Raw genomic sequence first — 21330 nt, 5'->3', positions numbered from 1 at the left:
GATTATCTAGGTGGCGGACAGCAAAGACAATGTTTGTCATTGGCCCTGCCTGTGTAGCCAAGACTGCGTTTATAAACGCAACAGCTAAAGCTAAACAGTTAGCATAGCTTACCTGCACAGCATCTGCCTCCAGTGTTTTTTCTGTAAACCAGACTGAGCTACATCAGTGGTAAACAGACTGTTACTACAGTTCAGTTCTATTCCCTCAAAGTTGGTAAGTAAAATTTATTTATGTAAGATAGGAGCATTATAATATTGTAAAGATAACAAAAATACAGAATGAAGAAAAAAATCTTAATCACACAAAAGCAACATAATAAACAAAAGATTATCCAAATGACTGGCTGAATAGATGTAAGCTGTCCAGTTTTCAACTGTTTTTTAAAAAGACGCCATAGACCCACGGGTGCGGAGAGAGAGAGAGAAACTGTTTTGGCGCTAAGGTTTGGAAGGCATAATTTTTATAATGTAAGGTAAAGACCCTACAATAATACAAACCCTATAATACCCTGTACCATAGGTGTCAAACTCTGGCCCCCGGACCAAATTTAGCCCGCAGCCTAATTACATTTGGACCACGAAGCCATACCAAATTACTATTAGAGCTGGCCCGCTGGTATTATACAGTGTATGTACTGCTAATACTACAAATCCCAGAATGCTCTGTTGGTGTTCTGGCGCATCAATCACGACAGGACCCATTAACGCCCTGGTCATGTCCAAATTCATGGGCTGCATCCTCCTGAGGACGCATTTGTAGGCCGATTACGTCACAGCGACGCGCCGAAGGCTGTCCAAATTCGTAGGCCGTTTATCAATGCCCAAGTACGCGAGTACGTACTCGCGTTCTCGGTGAGTACGTACTCGCCGAGAACGCACGGGAGTACGTACCCGCCGAGAACGCGAGCACGGACTCTCGATATGTACAATTGGAACACCAGCGTACGTGATGATGTCACAGGTCCGGAGTTTCTACTGCCGTCCCCTCTTAATTTAACTGTGAGTAACATGTTATGAAGCTTAGCTTTAATCACAGCCAAACCGGTTTACTCAGGAACAAATAAAACACTGAAATAAACCAAACATTAACATTTAGAAGTGATCTAAGTGACTTATATCATTTCTAACCTCAGTAGTGAAACCTCTATTAATAAAAATAGTGTACATGTACATACGTGTACATACCTTAATAAAAACAAGCAGGTGAGATGTTAGAACGCTTTTATTTCTATTCTAGTGGACAACCAATACTATAGACAGCTGCTGGAGTTTCTTTAACCTGAGTAGTGAGACGTCCGCGAGCGGGGGGGGGGGGGTTGAAAACGATGTGCCGGGAGTCTGCTGTTGAGTTTTGGACGAAATGCATTCTGGGATATATAGCTGTCCCAAGTCCACACCGATGCATGCTCGATGAAACGGGCGGATCGAGAACACATCCGGGACTTTTTCGCGTTCTCGGCTTGATGCGTACTTCGAATTGGAACAGTACTTGGTCTCCGACTGATGACGTATCTCGAGTACACGAGAACGCAAGTACGCACAAGTACGCATATTGATAAAAGCCCGTAGACTCCTCCGAGTGCAGCCGACAAATGCGTCCTCCTTTTCCCCGAATTTGAAGGATGGGTCGGGTGTGTCCCTCGTGGCCCACCTTATCCCAGAATTCATAGCGCGGCCCAGCCAATTCAACAATTGTTTTCAACAATGGCGGCCACTACTAAGTCTTCAATATTACTCTTAGTACTCTTTCTGGGTCACAAAATAAACTTTTTTTTTGGCCTGTCCCGTTTGGATCTTTAAAAAAGGTGTATGATGAAAGTTTGCGGCGTTGTGTGCCCAGAGAAAAACCAAGCATTTTCAAATGTCAGCCAGAGCAGAAATACAGTAGCTGATCGCACACCTGAACTTGCCACCAATCTATATAACCAGCTGATGGAGAAGGGAAACAATTGCGTTGCATTCTCCATCTCTGTTGATAAGAGCAGTGACGCCTCTGATACTGCCCAGCTTTCAGTCTTCATCCGTGGTGTGGACTCAAATCTCTGTGTTACGGAGGAACTTTTAGGATTAAAATCAATGCATGGCACAACCACAGGGAAGGAAATATTTGATGAGGTTTCCAAATGTCTAACTGAAATGAAGTTGCCATAGGAAAAACTTGTGGGGTTAACGACAGATGGTGCAACAGCGATGTGCGGTCAAAGTTGTGGACTGGTGGGCAGGGTACGGGAGAAGATGCCAGCGGAGAACTGTGCAGGTGAGCTAACTGTTTATCACTGCATCATACATCAAGAATCACTTTGTGGCAATGCCTTTATGTGTGACATCATGAGCCATCTCGATGCGCTGAACCTGCAGCTTCAGGAACGGGGGCGTATCATCACAGATATGTACGCTGCAGTGAGGGCTTTTAAAACGAAATTGTGCCTGTGGCAGAATCAGATGCTACAAGGAAACCTGGGCCATTTTCCCTGCTGCCAAACGATGAACATGCAGATCTCTACTGCTGTGTTCCCATGTGCACAGTTTGCTGAAAAACTCTGTGTACTCAGTGCTGAGTTTACCCGGCGATTTGCCAACTTTGATGCCCAGAAATGTCGATTTGAACTGCTCAGTAATCCTTTTGCAGTTGACGTTGCAAACGCACCAACAAACCTCCAAATGGAGCTGATTGAACTCCAGTGTAGTGACACGCTGAAGCCAAAGTATGATGCTGTGGGCACTTCACAATTTCCACATTTCATCCCTGACACAATGCCTGGGCTCCGCACCCACGCTGCTCAGATGCTCTCCATGTTCGGCAGCACTTGCCCATGTGACCAACTATTCTCCTCAATGAAGATGGCCAAAACATCTCACAGGAGACGTCTGGCCGATGAACACCTTCACTCAATCCTGAGGATTTCCTCAGCTCAGAGCCTGAGCCCAGACATTGAGGAACTAGCATCCAAGAAGAGATGCCAGGTATCTGGCTTGGACACATCAGAGTAGATCAGTGTTTAGCAAACTGAGCTATAATGAACATTTTCTTTGTGCACTTTTTCTTGCTACTCCCAGACATGGGCTTGAATGGTTTCACGTTCAATGATATTTTTATTAGTTAAGTGGTTTATTATCGTTATTTTTATATTTATTATTAGCCTGGGGAAAAGGTTTACTGTTAAAATTTAATTCAGAAGGCTGAAAATACAATTTTTATTTAAGAAATGAATTCCACTGATACGTTATTTAATTGGAATTTCAATTTTGCATGTGTGCAATATTAAGTTCTATATACTTTTATATACTTTTATATAAGTTATATATCGTTTAAACTGAATATGGAACAAGCAAAGCTTGTCCCATATTCAGTTTTTCAGCAAAACTTGTTTGAGTTTATAAGAAAAGGTTCCTTGTTATATTCTGGAGGAAGATTTTTTTCAATAAATATTAATGTTAGCCCGCGACTTTGTTCCAGTTTTGAATTTTGGCCCACTGTGTATTTGAGTTTGACACCACTGCCCTATACTCTAATAACCCTACAGTCTGGTGCTACCAGATAATCTGGTATAGAATTTGTGCTCTGTCATTTCTCTGCTGCGTGTCTGAGCTAGTAAGGCTAACCTTGGTTATCTAAGAATGGCGTGATTGCCAGTATGTGCAGTCAGACGTTACTGAAAGAAAATCTAACTTTAACAGCAGAGTGGCTTAGCATGGCTAAGCTGTGATATTCAACACGCCACCAAACCTGCCTCCCAAGTCCAGCCCCTTGAATTCAAGAGTGAAACTGATTGTGTTGGAGCGACTTGCCTCTGATAAGGTTTGTGCACTTCTGTATTTGGCGTCTCAGGTTTCAAGTCAGATCCTGTATCCTGTAGCTGTTTTTCTCCACAACGCAGAGTCAGCATGGATGGCAGTGACACAGAACAATGAATGGATACTTGTCCTTTGGAGCAATAAAGAAACACTAATGTAACCCGAAGAATGAACAACCAGGAAGTAAGTGCTGTGATAATGAAGCAAACATAGCTGTTAGCTTAGCTTGTATTCACAAAATGAACTTTGTCCAGTTGTCTGCCATGACTCTGTCGCTCCAGTGCTATTTGTAATAGCATTATAAATGCAGTGAGTATAACACACAGTACTTAGATGATATGCTGTGAATAAATAAAAGTTTTCTGATGCGTCAGACATCAGCAGACACCACTGAAACAAACTTTGAGGGTCCTGCTTCGGCCAAAGAGAGGAAGGTGATCCACTTCTCCAACGGTGAAACTCTTGTAGTTGAGGACAGCGAGGAGGAAGAGGAGGAGACGTCAAACAAAACTCCCTTTGAAGAACCTAAACAGAAGGTGGGCATCTGTTTGGGGGGGGGGGGGGGGGGCTTGTGGTGAATGTTTAGCAACAGTCAGCTCATGTGATTGCTTCTGTCTTTTTTCTTCTCAGACTCGGCTATCGTTCAAGAATGTGGCCATTCTAGTTGGGAGGTTTTCACTGCTGGGTATGCCATGTCACATAATCAATACAGAAGCCAAGTGACTGTAGAGAAGGCCATGACTTTAGCTTTTCATGCAGGCTTCACTGAGTCTCCACATTTTCTGTTTCCAAATTCAGCCTGCGACTTCCTCGGAGAAAGATTAGCTGGTGCTCTTGGACTCAGTGCAGCCAAATACCAGTACGCCATAGATCGTTATCAACGTGATCACGAGGTAATGTGTTCACAAACATTCAAGCAAAAAATAGAACTCACTCTATCGTCTATCGTATAAAAGGAAAATAAGTTCACTGTTTAACCCTCTTCAGACAACAAACAGTCGAGCTCCAGATGACCTCAAGAAGGGACAGGCAGAGACCGTGACACTCTCTCCCAGGTCTGATTGGAGTCATTATGGGGCCACAGGAGATGTAAGCTGTCCTGCCAATCCCCAGGAGAGCTCTGCTGAGAAACACATGGCTGGAAAAGAAGGATGTCACAACAAGGGCTATCAAGCGGACGAGGAGCACTTGAAATGAATCTCAGAGAAGAAAAGCAAAAGAATGTGAAGTCCCCAGGATGGAATGTTACAACAACGTGAAGAATAAAAAGCTAACAAAACAAACTAAAACATTTTGCTGTGTCTAACTACCACTGCAAGCTTTTTCCACCGTTCATTCTTCCCAATCCTGGCAAAGCTGAGGTTCTTGTGTTCGCTAAGCAGCTCTGTCATTACTTCAGCCCCTTTGCCAACAATATCAAATAATCTACTAAGATCCTCTGTCTTATTTTTTACCAAAAATTAAGATGAGCTTGAGCTCATCCAGTCTTATTACCTTTACTTAAGAAATAATGCAAAAATCAGACCTTCTTTGAATCTCTAGTAAACACTTTCATTTTCTCCTGTCTTGATTATTGTAACTCTCTGCATCTTATTCCTCCTTAATTCATCTTCAGTTGGTCAACAAAGCAACAGCTAGACTGCTAACAAGAACTAGCCTGCATGTGATTTGATTTAATAAAAAAAAAAAATGTTACTAATAACATATGAAGCCCTATGTGGACAGACTCCTGTGTAGCAGAGCTACTGACCTTATAAGTGCATCCGGCTTCTCTGGTCACCTGACTGCTCCACACTTTTTGGTTGTAGCTCCTAAACTTTGGAACAGCCTTCCTCAGCCTATCAGGTCAGCTGGTTTTCGGATTTGTTTTTATGGGGTGCTGAAAACTCATTTCTATAGGTTGGCTTTACCTCATCTTTCGCCCCATTATTTGTGGCCCTTTGGGTAGAATAGAATAGAATAGAATAGAATAATCCTTTAATTGTCCCACAAGGGGAAATTTGGTTGTAACAGCAGCAAAAAGGCACATATACAAACAAACAGTACACAGGACACAGAACAGAAACATACACAATTTTTCTTAAATATTTACATTAAGGACAATGGTTACTATATACAGAGTATTGTACAGTTATTAAATTAAATAAAAATAACTACAAGTAAGAGGCAAACCAGGTTGTAGTGCGAATCGGTTGATTAACTTATTGCAGTTAGTGCTGATGTAAACATCTATGTTTGTTGGGAGCAGTTCTGATTGTACAGTCTGACAGCTGCAGGGAGGAAGGACCTGCGGAAACGCTCCTTCATGCATCGAGGATGCAGCAGTCTGTCACTGAAGGAGCTCTGCAGTTCAGCAACATTTACATTCATGGGGTGGGAGACTCTGTCCATCAGAGATGTTATTTTGGCCAGAGTCCTTCTGTCTCCCACCACCTGCACTGGGTCCAGGGTGCATCCCAGAACAGAGCTGGCCTTCCTGATGAGTTTATCCAACCTCTTCCTCTCAGCTGCCGATAAACCGCTGCTCCAACATACAACACTGTAAAAAATGACAGATGCCACCACAGAGTCATAGAAGGTCTTTAAAAGCGCTCCCTGTACTCCAAATGACCTCAGCCGCCTCAGCAGGTAGAGTCTGCTCTGACCCTTCCTGTAAAGAGCATCAGTGTTGTGGCTCCAGTCCAGTTTATTATTCAGGTGAACACCCAGGTACCTATACGAGTCCACTATCTCAATGTCCACTCCCTGGATGTTCACCGGTGTCAGTGTGGTGGGTCTGCGTCTCCGGAAGTCCACCACCAACTCCTTGGTTTTCCCGGCGTTGATCAGCAGGTGGTTCTGCTGACACCAGTCCACAAAGTCCAGAGTCCACTGTCTGTACTCTGAGTCATCCTCACCTGTGATGAGGCCGACTATGGCCTCATCACATAGTCACTATGGGTAAAAAAAGACACTAGAAATACATGGACCTATTTATAAATGCAAACACAGTCAACCACACACATATTAGAAGAACAAACTGTGAAGCAATTTGTAACTGTTTTAAAAAGTGCTTAGCAACTAAATAATATTACTGTTTATATAATTGTCAGAATAAAGTGAATTTTAAATTATAAATTATAAATGCTAAAGCATGGTTGAATCCTCATAAACTAAGCGTTGTTGCTTTTTAAACATTATGAAAAGTGATATCAAAACTTAGTACGCGCATTAAATATAAGAATATTGCCGACGAGGATGGGATTCGAACCCACGCGTGCAGAGCACAATGGATTAGCAGTCCATCGCCTTAACCACTCGGCCACCTCGTCTCATTACGCCGTTGGAACATGCCCATAGTAATATCAATATTCACCGGCTGTCAGTTAAAATCCCGACACTGGGCAAAACACTTTTTCTAATGTTTCACACCATCTTGTTTTAGCATGTTAGGCTAAATGTGGCACTGCTGTTAGCCACCTTGCTGACATTAGCTAGGAAACTACGCTAATATGACAACACAAAAGGCAGTGGCTACAACTACCTAAACCCGGAAAATGCGTTGTGTGGACACATGTCGGTATCGTCTCCGTCTCCTCGTTGTTTTTCAAGTCCAAGACTGTTTTTGGCATCTGAGCTGATTAGACGAGAATAGCAAAAGCCCACCCTTTAGATAAACCTTGATATATGCCACTTTTTTAAAAGCTGCGTTTAAGTCAGTGACGTACCGAGTGTTAATACATGCCGTTGTCTGTGCTGCGTTTGGGGGCGTTTAACACAGATAACGTCGTAAAAGTTGCAGCACTGCTGCTTTTATCTGTTCATCTGTGTGTACGTAGGGAAATGAGGACCATATTATCAATGGAAAATTCTGTGTAACATCGCCAACAGCAAAGATAAGAGCGTGACTGTTTTCAGGGTTGGAGTGTATTAACTGGCTCCTTCACCTCTCTGTGTGGATTTAACGTAAAAAGTGTCCGCTGTGCCACCGGGGTTACTTATAGCTTTACGTAGCATGTGCATGCGCAGTAGTGTCGAGCGCCGTACTGGTAAAAACTGGGTATCTGTCCCCATCTAGCGATTAGATTTGGTCATAAAAAAATAAACGTCTGACTTTAAATACCCACAGGAAAATATAGACAATCGAGACTTTAACTTAAAACCCACAACTTTATCAAATTGCCTACACGTTTGAAGTCAAAACACCTGAAGAAAAGCGAGCGAGCATAGGTAGAGCTAGGGAGAGTGGGTCTTATGCTTTGAATATATCGCATAAAAAAAACAGCATTTGTGCTCCTGAACGACTGCTGCGCTGAATTCTGGGTTGCCATCAGAGCATCTAATAATACCCAGGCAATAGCCTAAGACAGGAAGTGTGGAGATATTCACGCCACCTCAGCCTGATGCACATGTGAAAACACCCACAAATCAGTAACAATTTGAGTCAAAGTCCCTCAGTTACTGTTTACAGCTGGCATAAAGCTCCTCCACTTCCAAAGGTCGTATTATATGTAAACCAAAGAAGCAGCATTTACTTGGAGACACGCTGCATCATGATGGAGAGAGTGCTGTTATTGTTGGGATTAGTGGTTCTGCACACTTCATACACTGTAAGTATCCATTCAGCATTTCTAGGGAGACTTAAAAGAAGAGACTGAATGTTTACCCGCACGTCTTGGTGTGTGTGTCTGTGTTTTGCAGATACCAATTTCCCCTGAAGTACACGGTATGTGCAAAGATGATACTTGGAAGGCTTTTAATTTTTAGAGATGTGGAAAGACTTTGAGCCAAGTCTGTTTGTGTTACAGAGGTGTATGAGAATGGAGAAGATGAGAATCCTATCTTAAACTTAGGTGAGATATGTTTCAACACGTAAAGGTTCCAAAATCAAAACTGTTGCATACTTGGTGCTGCTGATGATACAGTTAAACATTTCTTTTTTTTTTTTACTGTGCTGTAGGATCAGATGCTGACCTGTTTGAAGGGGACATTTTAATTCCCGTAAGTTGTAATCAGAGTGCAGACCAGGCTTTTGCTTAATTGTTGCTAAGCATTTAGGAATTGCTTAATTGGCAGCTTTGTCTCATCGCTGTTATTCTTGTTTTTAAGTTACTAAAGTTATATTTATGATAATAAAACAACTTATATTGTGTGTTTTTATCATACTAGATAACATTTATGATCTCGGTGTTTTTAACACTTTCTCGTGCTGCAGAAAGGGAGGAATGCCCTCATTGACCGAAGATACAGATGGAAATTTCCGATCCCTTACATTCTTGGTGATGATTTGGGTGAGTTCCTTTAATGACTCACACTTAGTCTCACCTTTTGCTTTCTGATTATCAGACAATGAGGAAGAGGCTGAAAATCTTTCCAGAAGTCAGTTGCTCTATAAAAGTGCCAGATGAAAAATATCCTGTGAGAATTGTGACCGTTTCCTTTGCTTCGCAGATCTGAATGCCAAAGGCTGCGTCCACCAGGCATTTGAAATGTACAGGCTCAAGTCTTGCGTTGACTTCAAGCCTTATGAGGGAGAGAAGACCTATATCAAGTTTGAAAAGAAGGGAGGGTATGAGAATAGCTTCGTCACTCATATTTACTACAGTCATAAACTGTGACACCAATGGTTTTGGTGGACTCAGCGGTGCATTCAGGTTCAGGCTTGATGACGAAGTTTCACAGAGGAACACTAATGTCCAAAGAGCTTAGAGGCACTATATACCTTTAGTTATTAACATTTTATATCTACACTTATCCTTGTATTGTCTAATGTTTATCAAGAATGTGTGGGTAACCTTTTTTTGCTTAGACAAAAATCATCGATAGTACTTGAAAACAGTTGGTAATTTCCTTAGTTACTTTGGAGGGGTTATGTCATAACTGGTGACTTGATTTTCAAGTTTTGAACGTTTGCAGTTATAATTTGTTATCAAAAGCTTCCTCTCCCATAGGTGCTTCTCTAGTGTTGGTGACCAGCAGACAGGTCAGATCCTGTCACTGGGACCAGGCTGTGACCACAAGGCAGTGGTTGAGCACGAGCTGCTCCATGCTCTGGGATTTTACCATGAACAGTCCCGCATGGACCGAGATGACTATGTCAACATCTGGCTGGACCAGGTTACGCCAGGTATATGTAGTTCTTTCATTCTTTTCAGCTATTTTCTACACAGAAATTGAATGAAAAAATATTAGGATAAAGTGTACTGCTGCATAGATAATTACACTAGCAATCCCTGCGCTGTGCACGAGAGGCAGGGAACACGCAAATATACATGCTACGATCATTATAGTGTAATGCTATGATGCATTGTATTGTGACACATAATTGAAGTGTCAAATGTACAGTTATTTATGATTGTTTTTTATGATAACACTTATTAAAAAGAGAACATTTCCTGCAGGACTTCAACATAACTTCAACAAATACAATGACGACTTCATCACTGATCAAAACACTGCATACGACTATGAGTCCGTCATGCACTACAGGCCCTTCTCCTTCAACAAGAATGAATCCATCCCCACTATCACCACCAAAATCCCAGAGTTCTACAATATCATTGGCCAGTACCTTGATTTCAGCAAGATGGACACCCTCAGGCTCAACAGGATGTACAACTGCTGTATGTATATGTTGTCACACTGGGCTTCAATCAGTCGACTTTATTTTTATTTTTTATTTTATTTTAATCTGACAACTATAGGACTGTGTAAAAAACATTCCTATGTGCATGCCCCTCCTCTCATTCTCATACAGCCGGCCCGCTCACCCTGCTGGATCAGTGTGCCTTTGAGTATGCAAGCATTTGTGGGATGATCCAGGCATCCTCTGATGATGTGAAGTGGGTCCACACTCAGAGCTCTGCAGTCGCACTGGATCACACACTCCTGGGACAATGCAGAGGTCTGAATAATGTCTCTTCATGTTTACTGTAATTTCAGAGAGAATGAAACATTATTAGAGATTGTCTTATGTTTATTTGTTTTTTTCAGATGCTGGATACTTCATGCACTTCAACACTATGACTGGGGAGCCTCAGGAGTCTGCTATGCTGGAATCACGAATCCTCTACCCCAAGAGGAAGCTTCAGTGTCTGCAGTTCTTCTACAAGATGACAGGGGGCCCCGCAGACAGGCTGGTGATATGGGTCAGGACAGATGATGGCACAGACACTGTTCGCACGATGAAGAAAATACGCACGTTTTATGGTATTTGTTAAATAAGCAGCTTAGCAAGGATGAACATTTCATAGAAAATGCCTTAAGCTTCCTCATGAAGTTGAAGCAAATGTCTGAACAAACAGCTTTGCATCGAGGCAAATGTTCATTGGAACATTTGCTTAACTTCTCAGCAGAATAAAAATGGCATTCAAATGATGTTATTTCAAGTCATCCTCCCAACATAAACCATCCCGACAGTTAACACGTTCTCTCAGGTACAGCACTGGTGAAATGTTTCTGTTGCGTCTTTATTTTCTGTGTCTGCTAGTCTGGGTGGTTTAACCAATAGATTGAGCAAGACAAGTGGTTTCTTCTTCTTCTTTTAGTCTCTACTGACTATGGTGTACCAGGTCAACTGCTGGTTCTTACGTCACAATTTGCATACACAAACAAAAATTTAAAAAATGAAAAGTTGCGGTTCTTCGAGTTATGACATCTGTGGAGAGTTGTTGAAAAACTATTTTCCGCTTCCTGATTTCTTGGAGTTTTTTTGCATATTTGTCACACAAAGATAACCTGAGTAAATACACAAACAGCAGAAGGACACATAGTAGTGGATTTAGCAAAAAGGATGAAAATGGCTGCGGGAACAACACATGTCAGGAAGAGGGAGGAACACAGGGTGACGTACAAGAGTGGAGGAACTGCACACAGGTGGAATGCATCTCTGCAGAAGGTGCAGTCTGAGGATTACAAAGTAGCTAGGTGGTATCGGACTGTAGTCTATACAGTTCAGTTGAATGCAATGACTTGAATTCCGGGGCAGCTGTAGCTGAGGAGTTAGAGTAGATCATCTACTAATCTGAAGGGTTGCTGGTTCAATCCCTGGCTGCTCTAGTTTCCCATCTAAATATCCCTGGGAAGGATGCTGAATTCCAAGTTGCTCTCTCATGTATTCAGTGGAGTGTGAATGTTAGATTGAAAGCACTTCTGTGTTGAAACAAAGTGCCCGATGAATGAGGCAAGTGGTATAAAGTGCTCACGTGTGCCAGAAAATAGCTGTACAAGGTCCATTTACCAATTCCACCTTTTCAAACTTGCACTAATTCACAACAGTTGCCTCAAGGTGTTTTGTTTTATAAAGTTAAGACTCTACAGTATTAGTTTCAGATATATATCAGGCTGCAAATGTTTTGCCTGAATATTATTACATTTCTTTGTTATTACCTTTGGCACTAGGTGATTCGTTTTATTAACATATTCATTGAATATGAAAGAAAAGGAGTCGAAAGGTGATTGGTCCACTTTTTCATTAGGGCTGGGTTGATGGGCTAAGTTTCTCTCTCCCATTAAATTAAAATCTTCGTTTTTAGTTTGGTTATTTTTGTTTAATATTAACAATTTATCCTCTCGTTCCTTTCTGTTACCCAGCGGATGCTGACCATACCTGGAAGATCACCCATGTTCAGCTGGAAGTGGGAGTGAAATTCCGCTATGCTTTCCAAGCTGTTCGTGGGGACCCCTCTACTTCCACCGGTGGCATCTATATCGATGACATCAGCCTGACCGAGATGCGCTGTCCCAATGCTGCGTGGCGAATCCAGAACTTCTCCAAGATCATGGAAACGGCTGACACCAACACAGTTATCGACAGCCCACGCTTCTACAGCCCTGAAGGTTACGGTTATGGTGTCCGTGTCATACCTTTGTCAAGTTACACTGATTACACAGGCAACTACACCGGGCTATACTTCCACTTGGCCAGTGGGGAGAATGATGTGGTGATGCAGTGGCCAGCAGTAAACAGACAGGCCACGTTAGTGGTGATGGACCAAGACCCAGACATTAAGCTGAGGATGTCCTCTGCTCGCAGTCTCACTACTGACATGAGGACGAGTAAGTATGTTTAATGCCCCAAGGGAGCAAAGAGACCAGGGCACTGTAATGATGCAGTACTTAGAGTGTAATTTTAGTTTGATGACTGGTCCAGATACAGTCTCTCTGCCTGACTAATAATCGGTGACAGGAATAACGGCGTTACAAGTAACGGCGTTACTTTTTTCAGTAACGAGTAATCTAACTAATTACTGTTTCTATCGTTACAACGCCATTACCGTTACTAACAAGAAGATGCGGTGCGGTCGTGTTACTATCTTTCAACAAACAGACGGTTGAAGCTGTGTTCAGCTTACCGCATCTTATATCAGTTGCATGGAAGTAGCTGTAAGTAATCTCTGCGCTCCCGCGGGCGGCAATCACTTTCTGGTGTGTCTGTGAAGGTTCTCAGTCATCCAGGTCATCGTAGTCTAAGGAGCTTGGAAAGAAAAGCGTCTGGGCTTTAAGTTGCTTGAAGATGTTTCACCTCTCATCCGAGAAGCTTCTTCAGTTCTAAGGGTCAAATGGTGGAGAGTCCCAGATTTAAACCCAGTGGAAGTATCACCCCAAAGAGGGACATCATGCGCACATTAACGCCCTGGATAAAAACATCAAGTTCACCAGGGAAGACACAAAGGATAACTGTTTGCCTTTCCTGGACTGCGCTGTGCACATTGAAGAGAATGGCAACCTCAACATTGAAGTTTACCGGAAGCCCACACACACGGACCAGTACCTCCTCTTTGACTCCCATCACCCTCTGGAACACAAACTTGGAGTAATCAGGACCCTACACCACCGGGCAGAACATGTTCCCTCTAAGCCTGAGGGAAAAAAGAAGGAACACACACACGTAAAGGAAGCGCTCAAAACATGCGGTTATCCTAATTGGGCGTTTATAAAGTCAGCTAAGAGGCACAGAAAAGAAGATCAGACACCAGCGAGGGAGGATAAGAAAGACAGACGCAACAACGTTGTCATCCCCTATGTAGCCGGTGTATCAGAAAGACTCAGGAGAGTTTTCTCTAAGCACGACATCCCAGTGTACTTCAGACCCAGCAACACACTCAGACAGAAACTGGTTCACCCGAAAGACAAAACTCCAAAACACAGACTTAACAACGTGGTGTATGCTGTACAGTGCAGCGAGGAATGCCCAGACCTCTACATTGGAGAGACCAAACAGCCACTTCACAAGCGCATGGCACAACATAGAAGAGCCACCTCCACAGGACAAGACTCAGCAGTCCATCTGCATCTTAAGGATAAAGGTCACTCTTTCGAGGACGCCAATGTTCACATTTTGGACAGAGAGGACAGATGGTTTGAAAGAGGAGTGAAAGAGGCCATCTATGTCCACTGTGAGCGACCATCTTTGAACAGAGGCGGTGGTTTACGACACCAACTGTCTGCCATCTATAATCCAGTTTTGAGTTCCCTTCCCAGACGCCTTAACGCCCACTCACACCCTGGGCCGTCTGACCTCAGGAAATCACATGATAGGGTGGGGCTAGGTTTCACAATGAGCTCACCTGAAACCCTGGCTGATTGTGACCCACACCCGTTTTCACACCTCGGCTCATGTGATTAGGTAGAGGATCATCAGGGGGTCCTTTTGTCCCTCTTTGGGGGGATACTCCCACTGGGTTTAAATCTGGGACTCTCCACCATTTGACCTTAGAACTGAAGAAGCTTCTCGGATGAGAGGTGAAACGTCTTCAAGCAACTTAAAGAAGTCCAGACGCTTTTCTTTGCAAGCTCCTTAGGCCACTTTCTGGTATGATCACTTTTTGGCACAACACCTGGAGCTAAGGGGGCAAAACAATTGCATGAGTATTGCTTTTTGACTGAGGAAGAATAAAGTAGCTGTGGTAGGCCAATCACATGACCACTTTAAGATGACAAAGCAACAAGGTGATATATACCAGTTTTTAAATTGTGCTGATAGGCCACGTAAAACCAGAGTCATGATAAACAATATATATACGCATGTTTTTCCTGAATAGTTTCGTCACGTTTACTGTCTAAGGACAGCGCTAGCAAGCACTCTGTGCTTATGAGCAAAAAAAAAAGAGAGAGAGAGCGAGTTTTGAGATGTGAGAGATTTGTGATGTTTAGCGTCTTTGTAGTGTGTAGTTAATGTGTTGTCTTGTGTAGTTAGTGTGTAATGTTGTGGATAGTTTTGTGTCATGTGTCAGAACCATGAGGTGACTGCTGTCTGCAGGTATCAGGCTGTGATGTTCTCCTTTATAGTGGACAGAAATTATTTTTTTGGAGTGGCAAAAATAATTTGTGTGCCATCTTATTGAATGCAGAACAGCTGATTGTTCTGTAAATAGTTTGAAATGGTTATTTAAAAAATCAAGGTAAAAGGTAAATGGATGCAAATAACTTTGTTGTTTGCAAAACTTGTGCATATGATTTTAAAACTGACAATTTATATTTGCATTTAAAGTTATGAAATAAGATTCATTAAACATGTTTGTGGTTGTTACAGTAAAAAATATAACTTTTTCTACTCTGATTTTATGTTTTTTGTCTGATTTTAAATCAATTGTGTTAATACAGTCAAAATGAAAACATAACTGTAAATTCAGACACATGAGGCTGTGCTGATGATACCAAACAAAGAAAAGTAAATAGTTTTTAAAGGTGAAATGTAGAGGAAACATCAAAAGTAGTGCAAATGGCCAATTATAGCCTGGACCCCAGAGGGTTAAACTTTTTTTTTTTTTAAAGTAATGCAATAGTTACTTTTCAAGTAATTAATTACTTTTAGAATCTTGTAACTCAGTTACTAACTCAGTTACTTTTTTGAAGAAGTAACTAGTAACTATAATTAATTAGTTTTTCAAAGTAACTTGCCCAACACTGCTAATAATTGTTGCAATCTGTCCTTCTGTTGTTTACCATTCGTAATAGTGGTTCATTAGATCCTGCAGCCTTTGTGTGCCAATGATCTGAGTAAGTCTTGAACTTGATGCTGTTTAGATGAGCCGAAAAACTTTGGCTAAAGGTTTTTCTCAATTACTTGAATTTTACCTAGAGTTACTGCCTGCCTTGTGTGCTGGGTGATGGACTCATACATACACGGGCACATAGCTATCATTATGGGGACATTCACTGACATTAGTGTATTCCCAAGTTAAACCATCATAACTGACTTACCCTTACCCTAACCTAAGATTAAGTCCTAACACTCAAACAGGCCTTTGAAGGACAGTGAACAAAATAAAGGTTATGCTCCAGGACCCTCCAAGATATATAAAAAAGTACAAACTATGTGTTTATTTTATTATTTTTATATATTTTAAGCCATAAAAACACCCCCCACACTCCGATAAAGCCTATTTGAACCCAGTTATGATTTTTTTAGGCTAGAAAATGCTTATTTTACTGCAAAAATAATTAGTCTTAAAAAAATTAAAATATCTATAAGCCACAGAAAACTGGAATATAATGAAATCCCTGCGATATACAGATTACAGATTGAACAGGAATCTGTAAATGTGTGGCCAAACTAACCACATTAAACTCCCTCTCAACACGCTCCACACCACAGTCTCTAAACTAGACAAAGTTCTCAGTACTATAGTTTAATAATTTACAGCATACACTGGCTCCTCTTCATTTTATATCATGTTGTCCATACCTGTGTTTTCTGGTTAAAACCTCTGGATTAACTTTATAGAGAATCATGCTACCTCTAACTTTTGTCTTTTTGCCTGTACTTTTGCAAGATTTCACCAATATGAGTCAGGAGTCTTCTATAGTATCTTTTAGATAGTGAGAGTCTTCCTCAGATACTGTCACCAACTCTTTTCTTCAGCATCAGATGGAAAGTTACTGTGGGACAATCCCTCTAAGGTGGGGAAGTACGAACCCTCCTGTGACTGCTACAGGGGACAGTCGTGGGGCTGGAGGAACTTTATCAAGCACTTTGACCTCAGGCGGCGTAATTACCTCAAGAACGATGACCTCATCGTTTTTGTCGACTTTGAGGGTTAGTGGTCTGTGTTCAGTACTCGTGTGTGTAAATGTAGTTGATATCCAAACACAAATCCTAGTTTCTGTTGTGACGTGCTGAAGCAGACATGATGAGGAACTGCTTCTTTGCCCCCAGATATAACCTCACTGATCTACACTGAAGTCCCCATTAAGCCGGTAGAGTAAAGTCGCGCAGGCCTCAGTGCTGGAGAAACTGAAGGTGAGACGTCAACCTTTTTTCATTTCATTTGTGAATATTTCACTGTTTAACCCTGAGAAATATATTTGTCATTTAAAATAATCAGATGCATCACAGCATCCAGCTGGGATGAGATGAAACACCTGTGATGACGAAAAAAGGGGATGAAGGATGATTGGGGATTCAAAACTGCTCACATTCAAAATCTAGTCAGTTGGTGGGTGATCTGAACATTCAATTTAAAATATGCATTAAAAGCTTTCACTGAAATGTTTTGTAACGTGAAGCTGTTAAAATAAAACTATAAACTACTAAACTATGTCTTTCCAATGTGATGTTTGTGTAAAGTGTGGTCAGAGGGTTCCTTTGTAAGTGCGCATGTGCCATTAGCGTGCTGCCTGCTGTAACCTATAATTTCCTTCGGGATTAATAAAGTATTTCTGATTCTGATTCTAAAAATAAGTAACGCCTGTTTTTTTCTTTGTTGCATGTGATCTGCTGAAAAGAAAGCTCTGCCTAATGCCAAAACTGAATAGAAATGATAAGGGATAAACACAATAACCAGCTGCATTTTTTCACAAAGCGCAAGATATGTTTGGGCGGTGTGACAGCGAAGGCAAATAAAAGCACATGTCACAAGCCAGACATATATTTCACCTGTCTTAGTCTTAGTTTCTGTCCGTGCTCAGGTGTTAAAATGTGTGATAATGTAATACAAGTAAAATGTGTTGTTATCTGTATGATGTGATTTCATTGTAAAACAATAGCTAAATCTTGGTCATCGGTTATAGATCACACGAGTTACATGAGTGAAAGATAAGAATGAGATATCACAGAAACAGAAGGAGAACATGACAGCGTTCTACTCTGAACTATTAGTGTGGTGTTGGTGAGCTCTGCCTATGGGACTGTGGGCCAAAGGTCAAATGCAGGTGTGTACAGAGCCCACTGACCAACATTATTCCATCAGATGCACAGCCGATACCCACATGGCAAAATTGGTATGGCCCGGATCTGGCCCACACAATGTGCTTATACATGGCCCACATACTGCAAAGAATGACGGCTCTTTGGGCCAGCACAAGGCCGGTTGCAGACACACTGCTGGCTCAGAACAGTTTCAGCTCTGGCCCCAGATGTCAGCCTAATGTATACCTTAACCCTTTAAGACCTACCATAGAACCAAGTCCGCCGGGGCTTATCTTTATATTTTTACATGCTGTAGCGCCATTTTTGGGAGCATTTCAAGTTGCTATACATCAATACAACTGTTATAGCCCAAATTTTAGTAATATGTATGCATTAAGTCCATAGAAACTACATAAATTGCAAAAAAGTGCAATAAACTACAACAAAAAATGAAAATCGTTTTTGATTTTTTTTTACATGTATTTCTAGTTAGAGAAATTTAAGAGGTTTATTGCTCAAAACTGTAAATACAAAAAAGTTGCACAAAATAGTTTCCAACCACAGGAAATTTATTTTGAGTGTCTTCATAGTTTAATTTTTGAGATACACCAATGTTTATATACTGCAAGAAAAACGAAAATAAATATTATAATGGAAATTTGCAAAAAAACCCCAAAAACCAGCATGTGCATCAAAATAAACTATTTCCAGCAGTGCAGTTTGAGTTCTAAGCATCCCAGAAACTATACAGAAAAGCATAAAGCTAAATATGACTTTTATAAACACCAGTATAGGCTTATAAGGCCCTGAAGGTAAAAAACCCCAAAAAACAACAACTACATTTTCCGCGAAAATGACGTCACTTCCGGTTTCGGCCAGGTAATGGCGGACATACGATAGTTCGCGCTGACGTCTATTCCAACGTAGGAAGTGTTTTGAACAGCTGATCGGATCGGCAAAGTGTGTTTCTGGAATATAGTGTTTTTGTTGCTGCAAGCGCTTTTTATGCAATTTTTGCAAAGCTATATGTGGAAGGAAACCGTGACCTAGGACAGCCTAATGGCATAACATGTAAGTACAATTCCTCCAGTTTCCTATGCAAAAAAATGATTGCGCTACATTATGTGGTTCCAGTTCTACAGAGATTTAAAAATAGTTACGCAAAACAGATTGTGCCCGCTCCGACCGGTTTTAAAGGGTTAATCAAGCCATGTAATAGCAACATGTGCCTAAATAATAATAGTGCAAAAGTAACATGATGAAACTCTGTTCAGACAGTGAATTGACTGATTCTTACACAGCACTTTTCTACTGTCTTGGATTATTCAAAGTGCTCTATACAACATGCCACATTCACCCACTTTCTCTAAACTGAGTGCTTTCTAACTATATTCACACTCTTGACACACAGACTAGAGGAGCTAGGGATCGAACCACTCATCTTGCGATCAGTAGATGACCTGCTCTACCTTCTGAGCTACAGCCACCCAGGGGTGAATGTAGCTGCTAAAACTGGTGGACCTAAATCTTCACCACCACGTCCGTACACATACAAGCGGAAGGGGAGTGAGTGGGTCAGTGCTCAGAGCACAAAAACTAAGCTGACTTTGAACACACCATTTATTTTCATGAGAAAACACAGCCAGAATCACAATTACAGGCTAAAATCCCAGCTATACAATAAAAATAGTGTTCGCAACCTGCTAAAAACCCTGCCGGGAGGAATAACTAAACACTAAAAAAAACCCCAAAGCTAAACGAATGTTTCTCATATGCTAAAAACTCCTCCCTCCCCCCCACAGTCCTATAGGGGTTTGGAGTTGACGTCACGCCGCAGTGCATTGTGGGATTGCGGCGCCATGACAGAAGGCTACAAATCAAAACAAACGCACTGTGTTGGAAGCAGGACTGTCAGAACCATGCTTAAAATCAGCGCAAAAGACAAAGGGCTGTATCGCGACCGATTGCGCCCAGAGACGATACTTGGAAAAAAATAGCGTGCATCGGTAATGTGGACCCGTATGAAATAAGGCAGCGGAGCGGAAACCCAGACAGCCTACCGCCGTTGTCCTATCCCGATATTTTCGAGTACCTTGTCTGTGGAGTCAGCGCATACACAGCGAATCAGTTTGGGAATTATAAATTCCTGGAGGCGCACATCTAATTCACAAACGGTTGGGTACAAGATTTGGCCGTTTTTAAGCCTCCACGTTGTGAGTACGTTGACCATATGACCAAGATACAGCCAGAGGTGGCACATAACATTGACTTCTCCTCAGCAGCTGCCCCCAAAATTGCTCTAGATGAACGATTCACGATTGATGCCAGCTGTGCGTTGCCATGTAAATAGTTTGCATTTCATGTGTACCTGCACATGTACTTGCTAAGTGCATGTGAACAGATCTTTAATAAAAAAAACAAAAACAAAAAATAACATACTTTTCATTTCTGTTTTATTGAAACCACTTTACAGAAAGTACAATTATTTACAATGAACTGTACATGCAACACAGCAGTTTTATGAATATTCAACAAGAGCAAGTTTCATTTGGCCCTGGTTTGACAACCACACTGGGGCACATATTCACCAAAACACAGCACACCTTAACATTCTTATCAAGCAGTGTTGTGTCTTCACCCTCACATGATATCAGTAACTCCTGTCCACAGCCTCCATGACATGGTGATTTTGTTGTTGGTCTTCTGTCAGATCTTCATCTATTACTTCTGCACGGGGCACACCTTCATACTCTGCAGCTGCATAATGAAAGCATGTAAGATAAAATTAGTGCATACACATAAGGTAAATGTACACCAGTATTCCAGGTGCGTGATTCATCTGAAAGTTATGTGCAGATTAGCGTACAATGAGCGCAATTTTGTATGTTTTTGGGGCGGGGGTTACCTCCGATGGGTGCTCTTTTTTGCTTTCGTTGCACTCGCCTTGCGTGCCGGTCCGAGTCTGACCGCTGCAATCCAAGCCTGACGTCTTCGTTTAGTAATATCGGATACACGAGATCCCTCCCGTTGCCTCCAGGAGGGGAAACGATGAAAAGAGAGCCCATTTTCCAGCTTCTTGCCTTCCCTATCGTGTGAGCTAACGTTGCAACCGACAACACAGTACGTACGAACCATAGCTGACGCTTCTGTGTGCTTCGTTTGGCCTACTGTCATGGCGGGAGGGGGCGTGGCCCCCCCGTGACATCACGCTCCAAAGCCCTATATTCCCACAGTTCAGCCACACACGGGCAAATGTTCCTTATCTGAAAGAAACAGGAGAGGAATTCCTTTTCCGGGATGGAAATCTTGCCAGCAGACCAGGGAGGAGGTTCCTATCTCCTCCTGACGGCACGTGACCGTGCAGTCCAGCCACTCTCCACACCTTCACACGGCCTCCCTCGTAGCACCGCCCTGAAACAACAAAC

At 42.0% G+C, this 21330-nt stretch overlaps 2 protein-coding genes and 1 non-coding gene across 3 annotated transcripts; 2 read left to right on the top strand and 1 right to left on the bottom strand.

Annotated features, from left to right (window-relative positions):
• Positions 1-3691: 3691 nt before the first annotated feature.
• Positions 3692-5368, top strand: LOC134643480 (protein FAM177A1-like). Its single transcript, XM_063495858.1, has 6 exons — positions 3692-3799; positions 3879-3978; positions 4170-4331; positions 4426-4480; positions 4594-4688; positions 4783-5368. The coding sequence occupies exons 2-6, from the start codon at positions 3964-3966 to the stop codon at positions 4990-4992; spliced, it is 537 nt and encodes a 178-aa protein (XP_063351928.1). The 5' UTR covers positions 3692-3799; positions 3879-3963; the 3' UTR covers positions 4993-5368.
• A 1656-nt stretch (positions 5369-7024) lies between these two features.
• trnas-gcu (transfer RNA serine (anticodon GCU)) lies at positions 7025-7106 on the bottom strand. The gene has a single exon. It is a non-coding gene; the product is annotated as a tRNA-Ser (tRNA).
• A 1221-nt stretch (positions 7107-8327) lies between these two features.
• Positions 8328-17240, top strand: LOC134643515 (meprin A subunit alpha-like). The gene is made up of 14 exons (XM_063495923.1): positions 8328-8384; positions 8476-8500; positions 8583-8627; positions 8735-8775; positions 8990-9065; positions 9226-9343; positions 9726-9901; positions 10176-10397; positions 10532-10678; positions 10768-10983; positions 12367-12831; positions 16640-16813; positions 16934-17017; positions 17103-17240. The coding sequence occupies exons 1-13, from the start codon at positions 8328-8330 to the stop codon at positions 16981-16983; spliced, it is 1812 nt and encodes a 603-aa protein (XP_063351993.1). The 3' UTR covers positions 16984-17017; positions 17103-17240.
• Positions 17241-21330: the final 4090 nt, after the last annotated feature.

This window comes from Pelmatolapia mariae, linkage group LG15, assembly GCF_036321145.2.
Source record: "Pelmatolapia mariae isolate MD_Pm_ZW linkage group LG15, Pm_UMD_F_2, whole genome shotgun sequence".
Lineage (NCBI taxonomy): Eukaryota > Metazoa > Chordata > Actinopteri > Cichliformes > Cichlidae > Pelmatolapia > Pelmatolapia mariae.
This window is presented reverse-complemented; position numbering and strand designations above follow the sequence as displayed.